This window comes from Danio aesculapii, chromosome 25 (genome assembly GCF_903798145.1).
Source record: "Danio aesculapii chromosome 25, fDanAes4.1, whole genome shotgun sequence".
NCBI lineage: Eukaryota > Metazoa > Chordata > Actinopteri > Cypriniformes > Danionidae > Danio > Danio aesculapii.
In genome coordinates this window covers 28,587,243-28,607,103 of record NC_079459.1, presented here as the reverse complement: position 1 = coordinate 28,607,103, position 19,861 = coordinate 28,587,243, and the positions used below count along the sequence as shown (strand labels likewise).

Here is a 19,861-nt window from a genome sequence, read left to right as displayed (position 1 = left end):
CACACAACAACAGAAGCTCCATCAACAGTTACTAAAACTGCTGCACCACCAACACCAACATCTCCTGAAGCTACTACTGCTGTTACTGTTGAAACACCATCTACAGGAACACCACCTCCCACAAAACAGAAACCCCATCAACAGCAACTACAACTGCTGCCCCACCAACACCAACAGCTCCTGAAGTTACTACTGCTGTAACTGCTGAAACACCTTCTTCAGGAACACCACCTCCCACAACAGCGGAAACACCATTGACAGCTACTACAACTGTCAGTCCACCGATACCAACAGCACCACAAATATCTACCACTGCTGTTACTGCTGCTTCACCAACACCAACAGCTCCGGAAGTTACTACTGCTGTTACTGCTGAAACACCATCTACAGAAATGCCACTTCACACAACAACAGAAACACCATCAACTGTTACTACAACGGCTGCACCACCAACACCAACTGCTCCTGAAGTCACTACTGCTGTTACTGCTGAAACACAATCTACAGGAACACCACCTCCCACAAAAACAGAAACCCCATCAACAGCAACTACAACTGCTGCACCACCAATGCCAACAGCTCCAGAAGTTACTTCTGCTGTTACTACTGAAACACTATCTACGGGATCACCAGCTCCCACAAAAACAGAAACTCCATTAATAGCTACTACAACTGCTGCACCACCAACACCTACTGCTCCAGAAGTTACTACCGCTGTTACTGCTGAAACAGCTTCTACAGGAACACCACCTCCCACAAAAACAGAAACCCCATCAACAGCAACCACAACTGCTGCACCACCAACACCAACAGCTCCAGAAGTTACTACTGCTGTTACTGCTGAAACACCATCTACGGGAACACCACCTCCCACAAAAACAGAAACTCCATCAACAGCAACTACAACTGCTGCACCACCAACACCAACTGCTCCGGAAGTTACTACTGCTGTTACTGCTGAAACACCATCTACAGAAATGCCACTTCACACAACAACTGAAACTCCATCAACTGTTACTACAACTGCTGCACCACCAACAGCACCTGAAGTTACCACTGCAGTTACTGCTGAAACACCTTCTACAGGAACACCACCTCCCACAAAAACAGAAACCCCATCAATCGGTACTACAACTGCTGCACCACTAACACCAACTGCTCCTGAAGTTACTACTGCTTTAACTGCTAAAACACCTTCTTCAGGAACACCACCTCCCACAACAGCAGAAACACCATTGACAGCTACTACAATTGTCAGTCCACCGATACCAACAGCACCACAACTATCTACCACTGCTGTTACTGCTGAAACACCATCTACAGGAACACCGCCTCCCACAAAAACAGAAACCCCATCAATAGCTACTACAACTGCTGCACCACCAACATCAACTGCTCCTGAAGTTACCACTGCTAATACTGCTGAAACACCATTGACAGAAACAACAACCTGTTACTGCACATTTGCAAATCAAATATTTCCTCCTGGTAAGTACTGTAAATATTACAGTTTTTTTACATTTCCTATACTGTTATGTTGTTGGAGAGCTTGTGAAATTCAAGAACAATTATCTGAACCACATTCTCTTATTCCATAGAGTCTGTTATCTACAATAAAACAGATAAAGCGGGTTGGTGCTACTTTGCTTTCTGTAACTCTAATTGTGTTAGTGAAATAACACAGAAGCCATGTCCTCAGACTACTACGATTCCACTTTCAACAGTTCCAAATGACTGTATCGATGTCAACAAAAAGGTTAAATGAAAAACCTTATTCATGTACAAAATTCATTTGTAATCTGTAACTAGATAAGCAGTTCTGTTCATCTTCATTGATCACTTTTATTTGAACCTTTAACAGAATGGAGAGTCATGGATTGAAGGATGTTCCACTAAAAACTGCATGAATGGCAAAATCACCACAAGCCCTGTACAGTGTGACTCTGCAGATTCTGACATACCTACATGTGCCAATGGGCTTAAGCCTGAGAAGGTTTATTATAATAATGGCTGCTGCACTAAGTACGAGTGTTCATGTGAGTTTAAACCATGTTCCATGAAACATGTTTTAATTCATAAATATTGTGTATGATAAGCAAATTAATAACATTGTCCTTGGAAATGCGCCCGATTTAACTTTGGTTTATCTTTTTTTCCGAATCAACAGGTCAATGCAGTGGCTGGGGTGACCCTCATTACAGTACTTTTGATGGAACATATTATGTATTCCAAGGAAACTGCAACTATGTGTTGGTCCAAGAAATCATTCCAAGATACAATATCAGTGTTCATGTTAAAAACAATTATTGTGATGCTACAAATAATTATGCTTGCCAAGATTCTGTGATTGTGAAGTACAAAGCCTATGAAATCAAGCTAGCGAGTAACACTGAACAGATTCAGGTGAGTAACATGACTATGTTAGACCACAAAGATCACATACTATTGAAAGACTTGCCCTTACTTATGATCAAATACATTTTCAGTGATAAAATGACTTGACATAAGAAGCAAATATACACTAGAATGGGAAAAAAAGTAACCCAAGTCCTCGAAATCTCTTTTGCCTACAGGTCTCTGTCAATGATGTTGTGAAGGTCCCAACTTTCTTGAATGAAGACTTCACCATTACAACCTCTGGCATGGCAGTAATTCTGAACATCAAAGAAATCAAAGCTGAGGTTTTAGTCAGTCATCAAGGCTTTAAGATCAATCTACCATTCTCATACTTTCAAGGCAATACAGAAGGACAATGTGGTAAGTACAGCACGACGCCTTTTCAGCAATAAATGTAATTATGATAAAGTAAATTTCAGCTACTTTCCCAGATAAAAAAAAAATTTGCTGAAATGATGTCAATATTTTAGGTGTTTGTGACAATGATGCCACAAATGACTGCAGACGTCCTGACGGAACAATTGATCAGTCATGTGAGCAAATGGCAGCATTGTGGGCAGATTCCCCAGGATGTGAATCTCCACCACCACATCCTAGCGAACCCATTCCTACTTGCACAGCACAAATCTGTGAGGTCATCAAGAGCGAGTAAGGAAAAGCGAACTATTTTTTACCTCTTCACCACAGGTCATTTAGATCACCTAAATTGTGCCGAAATTGCAAGCTAAACAAACTTACACCATAGGTCCAGCCAGTGTAACTGTATCCAGTTGAGTTACCTCAGATCATTTAAACAACCCCTTTATCCAGCATTAGTCATCCAACTGGTTGTATTCACCAAACTTACAAGGTTGTATGTGCCAGTGTTATTTTATCCACCCTATATCAATCGAAGTAGAATCCCAAAATAGCAAAAGATAATGATAATGATCCAAGATACCAAAATAATGACTGTTTCAAAACAACTCCTTTCTTCTCCATTGGTCTGCAAAAATATAGTTGGAGCCCAAACTCATGCCAATGGTCGAGCTAATGTTTTTGTATCCAAGCCACTCAGACAACTCAAACCAACTATAGTTTTATTTGATACCAAATTAATGACTGTTGCAAACAAGCTCTGTATCCGCAATTGGTCAGGGAGTTGACTCCTAAACTTAGCTCATTCGAACCATGCAAATAAATTGCTATTAAATTTAATCCTAAGATAATGTCCATAATAAAACACCCCAGTTATCTACCATTGATCCATCAACAGATAGTTGCACCCCAATCTCATGCTAATGGTTTAGCCAATGTTATTTTATCCAGTTCATTCAGACTCCATTAAATTACCGAACTGTGATTTATTTCAGTTTACGTTTCCTCCCTAACTTTTGTACTTTTTCCAGTTTGTTCAAGAGCTGCCATGACATCGTTCCCTATCAAAGCTACTATGAGGCATGTAAATATGATGTGTGCTACAAAAGAAATGATACCATGGCCTGCGCTAGTTTAGAGGCCTATGCACAGCTATGTGGTCAACAGTCTATCTGTGTGGATTGGAGAGGCTCAGATGACCTCAATGGACAGTGTGGTAAGAAAGCACTATGAACCCCCCATAGCCCATCTTTTATTCTGATTGCATCCTGAATCTCTTGTCATCGGTTTATAGCATACAACTGTGCCGATCACAAGGTCTACCAGGCATGTGGGCCTAAAGTGGAAAAGACCTGCAGTACAAGGTAACAACTCTCTATCACATATCAATAAGTGGAGCTGTACTGATTTTTTTTTTTACTTCACTGCATTGTTAACATTGTGTTTGACCTACAATCAGATACAACGAGATGTTTGCCGACAATGGCGATCAAACATTCATGGAAGGTTGTTTCTGTCCTGAAAATACATATCTACTTAGTTCAACAACCGATCAATGTACACCTACTTGTGGTAAGTACTACAACTTTTTTTCTGTATTTGTTACATTAATATGCCTTGAAATCAAACTGTTTTGTTTTTCCTACATGTAGACTGCATTGGCCCGGATGGATTACCAAGACAGGTTTGTCACTTACATTACATTTCCCAGGATTGTGAACTTAAATCTAGTCTTTAAATACATAGGATTGATAAATGTATGTAAATACCAAAGCTAAATCCTTACACTATTGCAAAACAGCACTGAAATTAATAAAATGGCAGAGATTACAGATGTTTTACTCTTGTAACCAAAGTATATTTTGCATTTGAATACAATCAACTCAGTTTTTGACATCAATCATAATCCCAACTCACATATAAATATTTTTAATTTAGCCTGGAGACTCGTGGGTTGTCAACTGTACAACATACAAGTGCTCAAGTGAGAGTTTTGGCGTTGTACAAGAGCCTATGAACTGTCCAAAAATAAAACCCTGTCATGAAGGATACAAAAGCGTAATTGAAAACTGCTGTCCAACCTGTGGTGAGTATTCAGATACAACAACAATCAGATAGCTGAACAGACTAAATTAAATAAATATGACCACAATCTGACTATGTTCATGATTCATCGGAAACAAAACCAAAACCATTGATATTCGTTATTATTCATAAAAAGGTAATAGCCAAGTAAGCATTTTGTGTGATTGTGTTTGTGTGTGTTTAATAGACGTCTAATAGATGTCTAAGCATAGACATCTAAGTTCAAACAAGGCTAAATTTGTGCTTTTAATGAAAATCTTACAGACGTCAAATAATAGTCCAATAGACTCAAGAAGACAGAAATTAATGATGTAAATAAATTTGAAATCTGCCTAATCAGGTCTATTTTTGGACTTCTGTTAGACATTTATTAGATGTCTACTACACACAAAATTGCCATCTCTAAAACATACCTTTAAGCCAAAAAGATGGGGAAAATGCTAACCAATATAATCAGTCATTCCTTTATTTAGTGTTTCTTATTCAAAATCCTTTCAATAGTTAATAGTACAAATTATCTGAACATGTAACCACATGGAATCAAAGCAACCCCTCTAAACTATGGATGCTCCGATTGATCGGCTGGAGATTGGTATCGTCGATAATCACATTTTATGACACCATCGGTACTAATCTGGCCGATCATATGAACCAAAGTGTTCGTTTATGGGTTTAGAAGCAGAGGAAGATACATTTTAATTTCTTATGCATCAAACATGCGCTCCAAACGTTTTCTTGATTAAGACATGTTGAATTCTTCTTCATCGTTTGCAATCATCATTTTTCTTACCAATCTGTTTATTCTATTATTTTCTGTAAAGCTGCTTCTGACCATGATGTGTCCACACTAAATGGTTATAAGAGATGTGTTAAAGGGATTATATGCAACATCCTTCATTTATTCAAACATCCTGATTGGAGCATTCCTACTGTAAACATTCCAAAATGCAACAAAAACATTTCACAATCATTTACACAAACCTCTTTGCCCAATCAGTGTGTGATACCAGCCTGTGTCCAATGAAATGTGATGTGGGATATGAGCTTTCAGAAGAAATACCTGAACACCATTGCTGTCCACACTGTGGTAAGTCTCAAAAAAAAAAACACTAGCAATATTAAACTTCAAACATATATTTCTACAAATAATAACAATTATATCTCTTTACAACATTTGGGATTTACAGAGTTTTAATGCAACCCACTTAACACACCAAAGTTGCAAAAAATTGTTATAATAGTTGCTTAACTGACTAAAAGGATAGTTTACCCAGAAAAAATTCCTCACAAAAAGCAGCCATTGACATCCAAAAAATATATGTCAATGAATTGACAATTGAAGTCAATGGCTGTTTTTTCCAAACATTCACTGTAAAAAAAGTTCACTGTAAAAGTTCCACAGAATTACTTCATGTTGTCCCAACACAAATCAATTAAGTCAACTTAATCATTCTTACAAATTTAAGTGGATTGAACATAATAATTCAATTGTCTCCCCAGAAAACATAAGAATTGTGTTGTTTCACTTCATTTTAAATAAGTAGTTTAAACAAGCAGCAAATGTATACAACAGAAGAAAGAAACTCAAACTGGTTTGGAACAAGTGTCAGATGATTAAATGATGACAGAACTTTCATTTTTGAGAGAATTATCCCTTAAGCAATTTCTGACAGTGTATATTTGTTCTGTCTAGTGCCCAAAGACGTTTGTGTGCACAATAACACTGAGTATCAGGTGAGTTGCTGAGTTCATACTAACTGGTAACACCAACAGTAAAAATGTTCACTAATGATGGGTTTTTGTTTGTTTTTTGTAGCCTGGAGTTAAAGTCCCCACAGAACCTTGTTTGGAATGTCACTGTCAAATGGATAGGGATAAAGATATGGATAAAGACAGACATAGTAAACTACACACTGTGACTTGTGTTAAAAAAGTCTGTACACCTTGCTCTGAGGTAATAATTTAAACTAATGTTAGAGATTAAAATACAATGGGAATGATTATTATTCTGAATTCCAACAGTAAGCTTTGAGTTCTGAAATGTACATAAACTACATAAAATTTGATTGACTCTTTTTGTACCTTAAGGGCTTTGAGCTTGTGGAACAAGAAGGAGAGTGTTGTGGAAAATGCAAGCAAAAGTCCTGCATTTATACAGCGCCAGACAACACTACTCACACTCTTCAGGTACAAACCTTTCTTCAATTGTCTACACCTTTATTCAAATAAACCTTCATTATTTGTTCTTCACTACTTATTTTAGCCTATATCTCCCTTTACTGTATTTCTTTTAGTCTGGAGAGGTGAAAAGTCATCACAAATGCGAGACTATTACCTGTCGGGAAATTGATGGTGTGTTTGTGACAGAGAAGATCAAGCCTAAATGTCCTGACTTTAATCCTGATGACTGTGAGGCTGTAAGTATTGGTTCAAAAGTGGTTGACATTACTATTAATCCAATTTCCACTTCGTTTACTGTTATCCATAAATATGTATTAACTCAAGTTCTTAAAGAATATAGTCCAATTTCACTCAACCAATTCCTAATTAATCTTTATATATATATATATATATATATATATATATATATATATATATATATATAATATATATATATATATATATATATATATACACACACACACAATTAAGTGATGAGTTTATTCATAAAATAATTTCGAGAGGATCACATGCTTATGATTGCTTGTGGCTGGTCCTGCATTATCTAATTTATAATTCACCAATAAAACGATTCCTAAGCCACTATGAATACCCTAAGTTCCATATAACAGCCATCTTAATTTTGAAGAATCCCCCCTTCCACCCCTACTCCTCCTCCTTTCCTAGATGGATGGCACAGTGGCCCAGTGGTTAGCACTGTTGCCTCACGACAAGAATGTCACTGATTCTAGTCCTTACCAAGCCAGCCGGCGTTTTTTTACACCTTCTCCCCGTGCTCACGTGGAGATCCTCCGGGTTCCCAGGTTTCCTCCCACTGTCCAAAAACAAGCAACTTAAGTTTATTGACTAATCCAAATCAGCACCATAGACATGCACCTAGTAAGTAGTTATCTCTAATATCTCTTAATTGTTCATTAGCTACTACAGCAGGTGAGTTCTCGAGATCTACCTGAGCTCAAACTCCCCTCTCGCCTTGTAAACAGGAGGGAGCCCCAGGCTCGAGGATCTTGTGAGCTCAGGGCTCTCTCCTGGGACAGCATGCCAAACAAGCTTTATAATCAGCTATGAGAACTCTTGAAATAAAATGGTCAAAGCTTAAATGTTTTGAAGCATCAATGGAAGATAATTTGCTCATTTCATTTGATGCAGACACCAGAATGGGACATTTAATTTTTAACTCATACAAGAATGTAACATACAAATATTACATTACAATTACTTATTAATAATACACTTCAACTGTGTGTGTGATTGTGGTTTAGTTTCAACTAATGCTGAAATCTATGACTGTTTTAAAGGGAACTGAGAGATTTGATGATGACGGATGTTGCAAGATCTGTAAGAAACTCTTTAGTTGATGTTAATTATTAGCTTTTATATGTATGTATATACAAAAGCTATTGACCACTACCACCAATGCTTGCCCAATTATGTATTTCCTTAGGCAAGCCAAAGACCTGCATTGTCCTTAAAAACACCACACATGTGAATGCAAATGACTGCAAGTCCATCAGCCCTATAGAAGTGACGTCCTGCAGTGGTCACTGTGGCACCCAATCAATGTAAGGAAAGACGCACTCTAATAGCCACTTTATGGTGCTTTTTTGCTTAACCAAACACAAGTGTAAGTGAAGTCTGAAATGATTTTTAGATTCTCCATTTCCAGAGGAAGTTAAAATTGCACTTGATGTTCATATTGCTATAATTTATATAGCTTTTATAGTGTAAAGAAGAAGATGAACTCAAATTCATTTAAATAGCCATTATAATTCAGCTACTTATCCAATTCTAAAGCATGCTATAGCTAGATTGGGTTTTATACTTGATGTCTGAAATATGTTCCCTTAATTTTAGAGCATATTCATTTTGCACAGGTATTCAATGGAAAACAGCATCATGATGCACAGCTGTTCTTGCTGCCGAGAGGAGAAATTCGGCACTCGTCAGGTGAAGCTGAAGTGTGCCGACGGCAGAGAGATCGTTCATGACTACATTTACATTGAAAGCTGCACATGCACTCCTACCAAGTGTACTGATTAGACTGCATGAAGACTGGATACAAAAAGCTGACCTTAATCAAAGCTTTTCCTTTGATTTGTGCTAAATTACTTAAGAAAATAATACTTGAAGTATATATAGCAATATAATAGCAATGCGTGTGTGTGTGATCTAACAAAAACCTATTCATGCTTTTATTCTAGGGATATGGCTTTCACTTTAATATATAATGTAGTGTTTCAAATGTTTACTTCTGTTTTTTCAAGCTTTTTTCTATGATGTTATGACATTTCTTAATATTTGTAATGGATTAGGTGAATGATCAACTCAATAAAGAATTCAACCAGCAACTGCCTAATTTCAGTGCATTCAATTTCCCAAATAAAGGTCAAAAAACATCTAAAATAAAATTGGTCACATTCTCAACTGCATTTAGATATGTTTCTCTGATTTGTTCTGCTTGGTTTCATTTAAACCATGTAGGCTACATAGTATATGATCAGGGGCGTAGCGGACATTTTAAAAGTGGGGAGACAGCTGAATAAGATTGAAAAGTTTACATTCATATAATTATTAATCACCTGTTTCTAAATAGTCTGTCTCTGAAAGTGAGGGGGACGTATCCCCCTGTCGCTATGCCCCTGTATAGATTTTCCTGATAGATAAAAGAATATGCTGTGGTTGGCACTGAGGCATTAGATACATACTGTACAATACATTACATACATCAATACAATACTGTACAATACATACATTACAATACATCAACTACATAGCCTATGTGTTCAATACATCCAAACGTATGTAGGTTTACTTGTTTACAATATGCAGCACAAAATCTTAAATATGTTGGTGATTTGAATTGAAATGTCCAATAATATAATTTATAACTGGGCAAGCTTAAATATATAAATGTGCAAGAATTTCTGAATGAATTTGGAGGCTAATACCATTTTCCTCTAATACTTACTCACCCATAGTCTTTTGACTCACCATAGATTGCTAACTCACCTGTCAAGGAACTTTATCACCCACTCCTTTGCTGCTAAGCTATTTTCTATGGCTCTCTTCTTTCATTGTATAATATTATATAATCTTTTACATCCTCTATTTCATAAGCATACCATTTTATACAGTTTATGAAGCATACATAATACGCCAGAGTATGAACTAATACCATTTTACAAGTGTTTGTTCGGACTAATTGTGATTGGTCCATTCTAGCAAGCGGTGAAAAATGTTACATAAATCACACAATGATGTAAGCAAGAACAACTAGGTATAGGAGGTCATTTTAAATCATTTAAATCCTAATAATGATTTAAAGCAATACTAAGTAAGCTCAAAGAAACAATAAACAATAAATAAATAACTAAAACATACGTAAACATAAAAGTGCCGCTAGCCCCGGCCAATCATGTGCACCTACGTCACATGACGTTATAGGAAGTGATTCATGTACATACTGGCGGGAGTTTCAGTTGTTATTAACAAGCTCACAGCAGTACAGACAGCGAAGGCAAGCGACAGTCTAAAACACGATTTAAAACCAATTCTTCCTAAAAATACACTAAACAGGCAAGTGCTTGATATTATAAAAGACAGAATATATACTTCGTGAATTTAAACCGAAGCTGACAATGCTTGTTTGTTTACTTGTTTGACTAACTTTACGTTACTGGCTGTAACGTTATATGAAGTTAACTTTTCCAAATGTCACTTTTAAAAGGATAATGGTTTATTTTTCATATTCGTCATTGATGTTGAAACGTTATTTACTACATTTTATATGTAATGTTCTTATATCTAGTAAGTTTAACTTATCTTTCGATTGATATTAACGTTACTATATTTGTTTGTTACAAATAAGATACGTATTTACATAAAGTAGTCGATTTAATATTAATTTGCCATCAAATGGTGAGTAAAATATCCATATCTAATAATAAATGTGTTTCTTCATATATGTTCTGTTTTTGCAGCTTTATTAGTAGTTATTTATTAGTATTTGTTAAATTGTAACACCCCATGAGTGAGGTGTCAAATAGCTATATATTTTAAACAGATAGAATTAATTTCTGTCATTTTTTTTTAACATTTTACAATTGTTTTATACATGTATGCTGAATTGCCTATATATTTTCTTAGACGAGAAGTTTTTTTCTAGATTATAGACAATACTGTTAACCCTAAGAAAGTGCAATAAAGGTAACAACGATGCACATCAACTTCTCTTCTTCATGTTGTGGTCCTTTTTACTTATCATGCATTTATTCATAGGTCTGTGTATATACAGTACAGTAGATATCCAAGATGAAGGTTACAGTGGATTTGATATTATCATTATCTGAGAGTGATGATGGAGATGAGCTGCAGAAGCATCTTACTTTATTGTCCGATGATCAGGTTTGTGATTACCGTGTAGGATAAAAGTGAATGTAAGATCTCAATCAATCATATCACATACCACATGTAGGTAAAAAATATAAATTACTGAATGTGCATTGTGGTCATGACCTTCAAATGTGTTTTTTGTCTTATGTCCATCTTCAGCTTACAACTATGCTTACTAATAGTGCTCTTAGAGGGAAGGATACAGGAATCCTGATCAAAGCCATATTTAAAGGTAATACAGTGTTAATTATGATAATAATAATAATGAATTTATTGTATATAGCACTTTTCTGGTGCTCACTGATGCTAATTCTACATGATTTTAAAGTATATACTCTAAATATTTCTACAATACCCTTGTCAACCAAAAACATTTGCTTGTGCATGTCTAATAATTTTTTATTAATGATTGTTTCTGTGTGTATATATATATATATATATATTTTTATTTCACAGGGAGTTGGAAAAGGGTAAAAAAAACAACATTAAAGCAATATAAATCAAAATGTTTATATAGTATAAATAACACAAAATAAGCATATATATGTACCTGTACCTATACCTGTATCCTGCACTTGCTGCTATTGCACTGCTGGTTAGACCGAAACTGCATTTCGGTGCCTTGTACTTGTACATGTGTAATGACAATAAAGTTGAATCTAATCTAATATATATGTTTATGCATTTGTGTATGATGTTAGGTTCACCAGTAAGTGTCTCTCATGGTGCGAACCGCAGACTGGTTGTGTATAAGCACTGTATTCCTCTGTGTGAGTCTGGAGACCTGCAGACAGAAGTGGCCTCAGACATCATCGGCCTTCTGATGCTGGAAGTGAGTTCCTATTAACATTTAGTACACAAGCGAATACTGATGTAATCAGTAGAATCAAGAGTCAAGTGCTACATTTAGAAGAATGAGTATGTTATTAATTAAATTCTTCAGGTTGTCCGCTGGGTCTTAATATGGGCCATTAGAAAAACATCTTTAGTCTTTAACCCTGTATAAGTCTAAAATTTAATTCTTAATCGTCTTAAAAAGTCTTAAATTTGACTTGAAACCTGCAGAAACTCTGTTCTTACTTGGTTATTACAGTTAATATTTGTAAATAATGATTATTTGATGGTTAACCTGATTTAAGTTCTTACTGTAGCTGTAATATGGGTATCTTCTATGTCATAGACACACAGTCTTCCTGGACCTGCATTAGCCACGTTAGCATCTCTATATGTGGATGCTATCAAAGTGGGTGAGATGAACAGTGGGAGATCACTGGAACTTTTCCCTACAATCTTAACAGCTCTTTCCGCTACAGATGCATTGGCTTATGGGAAAGGTAAGTTGTTCTTTTGTTAAACTCAGTGTTCTGACACAAAAGATATGGCAATAATTATGTGCAAAAATGTTGTGTTAAGTTACATAATTTGGGGAAGAGTTCTTGATATAAAGTGCTATATTTTTTTCTTTGGCCACACTAAACTAATTATTCCTTTGCCACAAATTTTAAATAATTTGTAAAACAAGCAAAATATAGCAAAATACATACAATTTTTTTTTATTCAACAAAAATGTGTTTTGAAAAAGTATTTTCATGTTTCTAAAACTATGCACAGTAGTCTGTCCTGGCTGAAGGTCCCAGATCACCAGTTAACTATATATAAATGGAGAGTTAATATCCTATTAAAGCAATGTTTTTGTAAAGGATAATAATTAAACCATCAACAAAAATAACTGTAAGCAAAGAAAGCAGGTGGTTAGGCCAATTAATAATCTGTTCAAAGAATGGTTAAAGTGAAAACGGCAACCACTGCTGCTTACAAAAGAATCAGAAAAATGGCATTTTTTCAAGTCTATTTCAAGGAGAACCAATCGCACCAGTTGTGTTTGCAGGCACTGTTGCTTTGCACAAGAAAACGAGAGGTTCACAAGCTATTAAAATACCAGGCACACATCAGCTGCTTGATCATACTCTCATTCTTTATTAAGCACTAGCGAGCCAGCACTAGCCATTCAAAAATAATTTTCAACCAGCCAAAGTGGCTAGTGAGAGCAGCTTACATATATATATATATATATATATATATATATATATATATATATATATATATATATATATATATATATATATATATATATATATATATATATATATATAGCAGAATCCAGGAAAATTACAGAATCCTGTAAAATATGAAACTGCACTCAATTATTCTCGAAATCGATGATTAGATATCTTTTTTTCAGCACTAAATCAGCATATTAGATCACATAAAATATCAGTTAAATTACATAAAATTGATTGAGTAAAATATATTTATCTCTGATGATCATGAAACACTGAGGCCTTTTTATTAGATGTTTTTACAAACATTTAGATGTGTACAAACATTTTTTTTTTTTTTTCAGGTGAGCTGACTGGAGATGAATACAAGAAGCAGCTGATCAACAGTCTTTGCTCTAGCAGGTGAAATTTGCATTTTAACCATATTGACCATATTCTTCAGTGCGGAAGTGCGCGCGTTTTTGCGATTGTTTTAGAACTTCTGATTCAGTTGCCTATGGCAGAAATGACTAGGAATAATAAACGGCAAAAAAACTGTCAAACTACTTACTCTACAAACAAGTGTTTGCATGACAATACAGACAAAGGAAAATAATATAATAAGAATATATCAGTTTGCAACACCAAGCAGCAAAACGAGCTGTTTTTAACGTTTAAAAATGATTGGAAGTGAATGAGACCGGAAGTTTCGAGCCAAAATGATTCAAATGGCTGCGCCCGCTCATACGCGGACAATAAGGTGAATACAGTTCAAGTATTTCAAATAATTATTTTTATCCAACACATTTTTAAACATAACAGTTGTAATAACTAATTGTTGCACATTGTATATTTCTAGTTATTTTGTAAATTACTAGTATTTAGCTTAAAGTGCACTTTAAATGCTTGACTAGGTTAACTAGGCAAGTTAGGTTAATTAGGCAATAGACAAGTCATTGGACATCTGTAGTTTGTTCAGTAGCCAATCAAAACATATAATATTGACCTTAGCCTTTTATTACATTTTCACTTTAAGCTAAAAAACAAGAGAAGAAATGTATATAATATAAAATAAATATATAGCAGAAAATACCTATAACAGCATAACCTCTTTTCAAATGCGAGCCTCTTTACAAATCTCTCCTTTTCTTACAGATGGGATCCACAGTGTGTAATTCACCTTACAACCATGTTCAGGTATGTTAAAACATTTACTGCCTAATTGTTCGCTTTGCATTTTGGACACAGCATAACAACATGTTTTTTTGTATCAGAGATGTTCCTTTATCAGCGGAGGAGCTTCAGTTTCTGATTGAGAAGATTCTGCGCATGTTCCTGAAACTGGATCTACAGGAGATTCCTCCTCTGGTATATCAGCTGCTGCTGCTGTCTGCTAAGGTCTGACATCCCTTTATAGCTAATATGTTTGTAGTTCTTCAAAACGTACGTCTGGATGTTCAGATTCATATTTTTGTCATCAACAGGGCTGTAAAAAGTTGGTTCTGGAGGGAATCATCAATTACTTCAAAAAGCAAGACCAGCTTCAGAAAGAGGAGCAAAGAAATGGAGAGTGCGTATCTAACACACTCCGATGGTTTTTAATTTAACATTTAATTTTTTTTTTCAAATATATTTTATTGAACTTTTTAGTGCAAAATCATATCAGAAATTTACATTTACATTGAGAAAAGATAATTTCCATTATTTATATAATTTTAATCCTGACTTCCACATGAAAAATTATAATAATAACAATAACAAAATAATAATAACATTAAAAACATTTGGATTATTTTATCTTTCTTCACATGTTAGGTGTGAAGATGTGGAGGTGCAGACCATCCCACAGGATCAGCTGCGGCATGTAGAAGGAACTGTGATCTTACACATCGTTTTTGCCATTCGTCTTGACCATGAGCTTGGAAGGGAGTTTTTTAAAAACCTTAAGGTAAACATCTAGCGTAGTTAAACTTGTATAAACTTTTTTTTTTTCATATGAATATGCTAGCTGGTTGTCTTGTTCTGTAGGTGGCCCAGAGTGATCCGCTATGTCCGTTCAGTATCGCACTGCTGCTTTCTGTGGCTCGCATACAACGATACGAGGAGCAGGTACGTCTGTTTCATTCTTCCTCTTAAAACCTAGTGACCTGTCCACAAAGTAGGGCTGGGCAATACAGCTTAAAATTGACATCCGTCTATGCATTCGAATAAGCTGATTTCCATACAATATAGTAGGTGAAAATGTGAGTTGTACTGTTTGTCTAAATTCACTTCATAAAACAGTAGGTGAAAATGACTAGCTCGATTACATCGGGTGTAATTCTGACAAGCTTTTCAGATGGATATTTTACTAGCCCATGAGGTCACAGTAGAGGATTTCTGAATGATGAAAGTAACAATATGGCAGATGTAGTACACACAGTTCTACTATATAGATTATTAATGGCTGTTTTAGACCAAATGTTCTATTGGAGATTCACATTTTGATGAGAATTAACATTTGCTCTCATAATGTAAAAAGTACAATGTATTACATTATAATGTGTTAAACCATGGTAACAATTAGTTTAAACATGTTAATGGCAAACTAAAATATGCTAGCAGAGTGTTAGGAAATGTCACTTAAGTCTTAAGCATGCTGAAGTATGATATCAATTTGTAAAAATGTGTTAACAATTCATTAAAACATGCTAACAATAGGCACCAGTAGCCTCACAGTTGTTGTCACGATACTAAAATTTCTAACTTCTAATTTTACCTTAAAAAATATCGATATTTGATACCATTTTTGATACTGCAAGACCCAAACCACACACACACACACACAGTTAATAGTATACTTTTTTTAATATTAAAGATAAAGAAGGCTAGAACATGAGAATCAGGTGTGTTTTACATCAATAAAGCGTCTCGTGTCAGTGCGCTTGTTTTTAAAAAGAAATCTTTGTGATTTGTACCATTCAAAATGCCTATATTACCCATAACCCTTAGGTATTTGAGTTCCTGAAGGGCGCAATCACTAAAAACTTCAAGGATGATCAGATTCAGAACAGCTCAAAGTTTCTGCAGGATCTCCTGCCTAAGTGTAACAGCGTCTCTGACATGATTCTGGACACTGTCAAAAACAGGTTAGGTTCAACTATTTTTTTTTATTTGTTTGTTTATTTGTTTTTATTATCATTTTGTGTGACTATCTCTTTATCTGCAGTGTGTTCGGCTGGGACCATGTCACTCAAGGTCTGGTGCAACTTGGATTTATCCTGATGGACTCATTCGGGCCTAAACCAGGACCATTCGGAAAGGTGACAGAAGGAACGTCGAGTACGGCTAAAACACCAAACCAGCTAGCATGTAAACTTGGTGGACAAGTTCTCCTCGAGAGCTTCAAGGTAAAGTACAAGCAGTCATGAATCCATAAATCATGCTCCAAATATGAGAAATTAAGCCTTTGTGTTTTATTTTATGCACAGATGCATGAACCAATCAGAGGGGAGATACTAGAACAAGTCTTGAACCGATTGGTTACTAAAACAGCCTCTCCTGTGACCCATTTCATTGGTTAGAAAATATATTTATGCAGATTCTTGTTAGCGAACGAATGAATGAATGTTTAATTTACGTCTAGCTGTTGTCTTCTTCTTACCGCAGACCTTCTTTCCAGCATAGTGATGTCTGCTCCCATGATCCTTTTGGAATCTTCCTCTAAGGTCACAGAAACATTTGACCAGCTCTCTTATTTGCCTCTTAGTACAGTACAGGGTCTCCTCAAAGCGGTGCAGGTAACACTTTAACCCTCAAAAAATATGTGTTGGTGTCAGATGATCAAGCATATCTCATGATGATGTTTCCTCTCCTCAGCCCCTGCTTAAAGTGAGCATGTCTATGAAAGATGCCCTCATCCTGGTCCTCCGGAAGGCCATGTTTTCCAGGTAGTGTGCATTCACATGTATTGAAGAACAGATGTGAGAACAGATGTGCTAATGAATCCCCTTTCTCTCTCGCTCTCTCTCTCTCTCTGAAGTCATTTAGATGGCAGAAAGTCAGCAGTGGCGGGATTTCTGCTGCTGCTGAAGAACTTTCGTATTCTGGGGAGTTTAGCATCTAGCCAGGCTAGTCAAGCCATTACATCAAGCCAGGTAAACTCTAGGTGTACTTTTTTTTTCTCTCTCTCCCAAGTGTTTTTGTCTTCACTAAAAGCGAAATGCTGCTTTAAAGCAAGCAAATTAAACGCAGTAAAATATAAAAAAATATATTTTGATACACATTTATTTTGATTCACTGTCATTAAATATATGCATTCCCAGTGATGGGTTGCAGCTGGAAGGGCATCCGCTGCGTAAAACATGCTGGATAAAGTGGCAGTTCATTCAGCTGTGGTTTTTAACCGTCTTTTAACCATTTTTAATGCTTGGAGAATTAATTGGTTAGCTTAATAGTTCAAACATGTTAATCTGTTCTACACGCAACAAGACTTAAAAAAAAAAGATTATTTGCCTTGCAGTAAACATTCTATTAATTATTCATTTCATAATGTCACTATAAAGTAAACTCATTTCAGAAGAATGTTTATGACTAGCTTATATTAACCACAAGTTTAAGTTTATTTGTTTATAATGGCAATGCACATTAATCAACATTACTGTAAAATGTGCCAGAATTAGCAAAGAATGGCCATTTTTCATCTGCAGACCCTTGACTGAATGGTAAAAGTCATTCCTAAAAATAGAAACAAAGCATTTTAACACAAAATACACTGTTATATAAATCTACAGGTCCAGGCGGACGTTCACTCTCGCTACAACACAGCCGCTAATGAAGCCTTCTGTCTGGAGATCCTGAGCAGTTTACGCCGCTGCCTCAACCAGCAGGCTGACGTTCGGCTCATGCTTTATGAGGTTTGACCATCTCGTTTCCATTTAATAACTAAAACTTATTCTGACTGATCCAAGTTTTTATTGTACTTAGTCATAGGGATTGGCGATCCCTAATCATAATAAAACCTACGATCTTAGTCAGAAACATTGAGAATATGTAGAACTGAAAATTGGCCTGTGCAATGAATACAGAAGTACTTCAGTAGATAAAGTTTTGAGTGTTTATACGTCCTGTTTACAATTAAAGAGATTTACTAAATTTTACTCCAAATTTATCTTTTATTACAGAATGACTCTAATCATTTTATTCTTTGATAAAGGCTATATTGATTAGCATTGCATTAAATTATATATATATATTAAATATAATTAAAAGAATTCTGATATATTATATATCATAAATATTATATGAAAAAAAATTGTCCAAATTTGTGTTCATTGTCTTCGTTTAATCAGAATTTTTACCTGTACGTTTGTGCTGCATATGTGGAGTTTACTTTATTTGATATTCGCATAGCTGGCGCTTTTATGCAATTACGATAAAAGTATTTCAAATCATCAGAGAGTAGATGCCATGATAAGTCTAAGTTAGTTCATTGTTATGAAGTGTTTATAAGTAAGTGTCTGGTGCATATGGAGAGGAAGGAGCTTGTTTTCTGCAGATGGTTTGTCAAGCCCACTCACCCGTGTGGAGCACACTCAGAATTACACACTCTTTTCCTAGAAACATGGAGTGATTATAGGAAAGTGTCTGGTGCATATGGAGAGGAAAATACGTGTGGTTTGTCAGGCCCACTTGTGCACTAAGCATGGGCTGGTATAAGTTTCTAAATATCACGGTTTCACTGTATTGCGATTACTGCTCTAAAATATGTTCTCTTTTTTTAATGTCGGGGTAAAAAACAACTACCTTTTTCTCCATTGAACAATATATTTTATTTTAAGCAATTACAGTTTTTCCCAGTTGTTTACACACATTTTCTGAAAGCATGTCTCATATTGTCAGAACTCTACACACAAATCAAAAATCACACACACATTGGGCAAAACCCTTCAAATCTCCTGCAAAATGAAACTTTGTTCAAATCAATGTGACCATTGATATAGTTTTCCTAATAAATATCTGATATTATCTTTATATAATTTTAGCTACATATGGCTCATGCCTATTTATTTGATTATTTAAAGGGTTTCCACGATGTCCTCCGTCGTAACTCTCAGCTGGCGAGTTCCATCACACAGACCCTCCTGTCACAAGTGCGTATCTACTGCAATCCAATCAAGCTTTATTTTGCAATCTCCTGCCACTGATCATATTATTATCTATTTACCAGCTAAAGCGATATTTTGAACCCGAGCAAGACCTTCTTCCGCCTGTGAAGCTGGAGTCGTGTATCAGCGCTCAGGGAGATCAGGTCTTCCTCCAGGAGCCTCTGGTACTGATCTGACGCTTCAGTCAAATTAATGTGTGCTGTATATGAATAGATATGAACGTCCGAGTCATGTGTGTTCCTCCAGGCTCATCTGCTGTGCTGT

At 35.7% G+C, this 19,861-nt stretch overlaps 2 protein-coding genes across 3 annotated transcripts in view; both read left to right on the top strand.

Annotated features, from left to right (window-relative positions):
• Positions 1–9,368, top strand: part of muc5.2 (mucin 5.2) — a 37,117-nt gene extending 27,749 nt beyond the window's left edge. The window contains exons 33-51 of the mRNA XM_056451325.1: positions 209–1,488; positions 1,599–1,756; positions 1,862–2,036; positions 2,168–2,403; positions 2,574–2,757; positions 2,868–3,045; positions 3,786–3,970; positions 4,049–4,118; positions 4,214–4,326; positions 4,407–4,438; positions 4,693–4,840; positions 5,837–5,926; positions 6,533–6,573; positions 6,656–6,793; positions 6,928–7,026; positions 7,134–7,256; positions 8,319–8,358; positions 8,465–8,582; positions 8,895–9,368. Of these exons, the coding sequence (XP_056307300.1) occupies positions 209–1,488; positions 1,599–1,756; positions 1,862–2,036; positions 2,168–2,403; positions 2,574–2,757; positions 2,868–3,045; positions 3,786–3,970; positions 4,049–4,118; positions 4,214–4,326; positions 4,407–4,438; positions 4,693–4,840; positions 5,837–5,926; positions 6,533–6,573; positions 6,656–6,793; positions 6,928–7,026; positions 7,134–7,256; positions 8,319–8,358; positions 8,465–8,582; positions 8,895–9,060 (3,574 nt within the window). The 3' untranslated portion in view covers positions 9,061–9,368. The remainder of the gene's footprint in view (positions 1–208; positions 1,489–1,598; positions 1,757–1,861; positions 2,037–2,167; positions 2,404–2,573; positions 2,758–2,867; positions 3,046–3,785; positions 3,971–4,048; positions 4,119–4,213; positions 4,327–4,406; positions 4,439–4,692; positions 4,841–5,836; positions 5,927–6,532; positions 6,574–6,655; positions 6,794–6,927; positions 7,027–7,133; positions 7,257–8,318; positions 8,359–8,464; positions 8,583–8,894) is intronic.
• Positions 9,369–10,522: 1,154 nt separating this feature from the next.
• The window catches only part of fanci (FA complementation group I), a 32,044-nt gene continuing 22,705 nt past the window's right edge, over positions 10,523–19,861 (top strand). For both annotated transcript variants that reach the window (XM_056451376.1, XM_056451375.1), the window contains exons 1-21: positions 10,523–10,596; positions 11,299–11,424; positions 11,572–11,644; positions 12,114–12,244; positions 12,593–12,746; positions 13,817–13,874; positions 14,607–14,648; positions 14,726–14,849; positions 14,936–15,021; positions 15,267–15,399; positions 15,480–15,560; positions 16,443–16,579; positions 16,660–16,840; positions 16,922–17,009; positions 17,100–17,230; positions 17,310–17,380; positions 17,473–17,587; positions 18,224–18,346; positions 19,514–19,582; positions 19,660–19,761; positions 19,844–19,861. The exon at positions 19,844–19,861 is cut by the window's right edge and continues 165 nt beyond it. In XM_056451376.1, coding sequence (XP_056307351.1) covers positions 11,332–11,424; positions 11,572–11,644; positions 12,114–12,244; positions 12,593–12,746; positions 13,817–13,874; positions 14,607–14,648; positions 14,726–14,849; positions 14,936–15,021; positions 15,267–15,399; positions 15,480–15,560; positions 16,443–16,579; positions 16,660–16,840; positions 16,922–17,009; positions 17,100–17,230; positions 17,310–17,380; positions 17,473–17,587; positions 18,224–18,346; positions 19,514–19,582; positions 19,660–19,761; positions 19,844–19,861 — 2,010 coding nt within the window. In that variant the 5' untranslated portion in view covers positions 10,523–10,596; positions 11,299–11,331. The remainder of the gene's footprint in view (positions 10,597–11,298; positions 11,425–11,571; positions 11,645–12,113; positions 12,245–12,592; positions 12,747–13,816; positions 13,875–14,606; positions 14,649–14,725; positions 14,850–14,935; positions 15,022–15,266; positions 15,400–15,479; positions 15,561–16,442; positions 16,580–16,659; positions 16,841–16,921; positions 17,010–17,099; positions 17,231–17,309; positions 17,381–17,472; positions 17,588–18,223; positions 18,347–19,513; positions 19,583–19,659; positions 19,762–19,843) is intronic.